We start from the raw sequence: 2,500 nt of genomic DNA, 5'->3' as shown, positions 1-2,500 counted from the left end.
GGGCATTCACGTGCATAGACGGGTGTACATGACCAAGCGCAAGGTCTATGTAAGTATGATATAAGTATTAATATAAGTACTTATATAGACCTTGATCAAGCGTACCCAGAAGCATGGGCGGACGAGTGGGCAAGCGGACGAGTGGGCAAGCGGGCGGGCGGGCGGGCGGGCGGGCGTGACGTGATACTCATGAGAAGTGCGTCGCAGCAGAGATCACTCCGGGGCAGGTGGCATCGAGGGCGACAGCTGGGCACTCGGAAGGAGGCGGCCACGTGGCGAGGGGTGCCGGAAGCGCTTACTTAAATGAGGGCGAGCGGAGGGCGGTGGGCGGCCGGGGTGGGGAGGGGGAGGGGGAGAGGGAGAGAGGGAGGGGGTGGGGTGGAGTGGGAGTGGAAGGGGGAGGGTGGAGGAGGGGGGTAGAGAGGCTGAACGGGACTCGAGGGGGTGGGGGAGAGGGAGGGGGAGGGGGAGGGGGTGGGGGTGGGGGTGGGGGTAGAGAGGCTGAACGGGACTCGGCAGGTTTTTATCTTTTTTCTTTTTTCTTTCTTTCTTTTTTTTCCTTTCTTTGTTTTCCTCTGCTTTTGGGAAGGGATGTCGTCGTTTTTGTTTTTGTTCTTTATTATTTCGTCATTTCTTGATTTATATTTATTAGTAGTTATTATTTATTAGTGTGACTTTTTCTCTTGTTATTGTTACTGTAATCGTTGTGCTCATCATAATAAAGGCTGTTTGAGTGATTAATCTATTAGTATACGGTTTGTTCGTATAATTTTCTATTGTATATTTAGTAGTATTAGCCATTCATTGTTGTTGTTATTATTATTATTGTTATTATTATTATTATTATTATTATTATTATTATTATTATTATTATTATTATTATTATTATTATTATTATTATTACTGTCAATAGTTTTTAGCACTAGAGATGATGATAATGATAATAATTATTGTTGTTGTTGTTATTGTTATCTTCAATTATTATTATTATTGGCATTATTATTGTAATTATAATGATAATAGTAATAATGAAACTGATGGTTGATAGTAATGATAATAATAATGATAGTAGTCATAATTATGAAATAATGATAATCTTGACATTGTTATTGTAATTATAATCATGATAGTAATAATGACAAGGATGATGATAATAGTGATAGTAGTAATAATGGTAGTCATCATCATCATTTTATTATTATTACTACTACTATTATTATGAATTATTATCGTTTTTTATCGGTATTGATAATTCAGTTAATGTTGCTAATACCTGTACTTTAAATCCCGTGCCACACCTCCATACAAATTTTGTCTAGTTGCCGGCAATACTATTGTCATTGTTACTGTATACCCTGATATTTATTGTCGACCAAGTGCCACTATTGATGTTACTTATTATTACTGTAATTATTATAACAATAGCAACTATTCCTTTCCCTGCTGCTGCTGCTGCTGCTATTGATCCAGCTGCTGCTGCTGCTCTCAGTACTACAACCCCCAGTCTGCCATCACCAACCGCAAACAGTACTGGTTTTATTCGTTGTTTATTTGTTTTTTGTTTTTGCTTGTGTGTCATCATCATCGTCATGTTCATTGTTATTACTGACGCTATTGTTGTTCTTCGTTTTGCTTTTGTTTGTATTATCTTCGGTGTTTTTGTCATTTCCTCCGTTGTAGATGTTATCGCGGCTGTGGTCTCTCTTGGACTCCTTAAGACGAGAGAGTGAGAGTGAGGTTCCGGCGCCGCGATGGCCCTTGTGGATGAGGCGTCGGGGGCCGGAGGGGGTCGAGTGGGCCGAGTGTCCTTCTCGCCAAAAAGGGCAATTAGACCCCTTTTCCCCTCGTTGCATCCGGGACGGTGTGAAACCAGTGTGTGTCAGTGTATTGTGTGGACTCTTACGCTGACCGGGGTCGGGCGGGGGGCGAGGGTGGGCGGGGGGCGAGGGTGGGCGGGGGGCTTGGCCGAGGCGTTGCAAGGCTTCCTGTCGCCGTCTTACCGTTGGGAGGCGAGAGTGTGGCCAGTGTGCCAAGTGACGGTGCGTGGGCGTCCTCCCGTCGTCCGAAGCAGGAGCTCCTTCGCCCCGCGCGCTGAGCTCTCGAGGGATGGCCCTGTGATTGGGCGGTGTCGTGGCCCCGGGTCGAGAGGCGCGACCTGAGCAGGGCCAGCTGCTCGGGACGCCATGTGCAGTGGTTCGGGGGCGTCGGCGAGTCGTGCCATTGCCTCTCGGCGCCGTCGCTCCCCCTCCGCCGCCGGTCCACGAATGCCAGGGTCAGCGCCATGGAACCGCCTTAGGCTGTAGCGTGAACCTGGGATTCCGCCCCTGTGAGAACCGTGGCACCAGCCGGCTCGCCACCCTTCCGCAGGGGAGGCGAGTGAGGCTGCTTTGGCTCCTCCGACGATGAAACTGTTGTGTCTAACGTGAACAGCCGGAATTAATTAAGTGATTCTGCCCCCCCCCCCCTGCTTGTGGGCGTGGGTAGCAGGGCGGTACAATGC

The 2,500-nt window shown here is 47.8% G+C and overlaps 1 protein-coding gene across 4 annotated transcripts in view; it reads left to right on the top strand.

Moving 5' to 3' along the window:
- Window positions 1–2,500, top strand: part of LOC113828418 (phosphatase and actin regulator 2) — a gene marked incomplete at its 3' end in the record, with an annotated part of 502,803 nt that overhangs the window by 419,030 nt on the left and 81,273 nt on the right. Inside the window, 1 exon segment of one of the 4 annotated variants that reach the window (XM_070130376.1) lies at window positions 2,014–2,500. This exon segment is cut by the window's right edge and continues 903 nt beyond it. Within the exon segment in view, the coding sequence (XP_069986477.1) occupies window positions 2,497–2,500 (4 nt within the window). 4 annotated transcript variants of the gene reach the window in all.

Source organism: Penaeus vannamei, chromosome 15, assembly GCF_042767895.1.
Source record: "Penaeus vannamei isolate JL-2024 chromosome 15, ASM4276789v1, whole genome shotgun sequence".
NCBI lineage: Eukaryota > Metazoa > Arthropoda > Malacostraca > Decapoda > Penaeidae > Penaeus > Penaeus vannamei.
The sequence above is the reverse complement of the archived record's forward strand: the minus strand, read 5'-3'. Positions and strand labels throughout refer to the sequence as shown.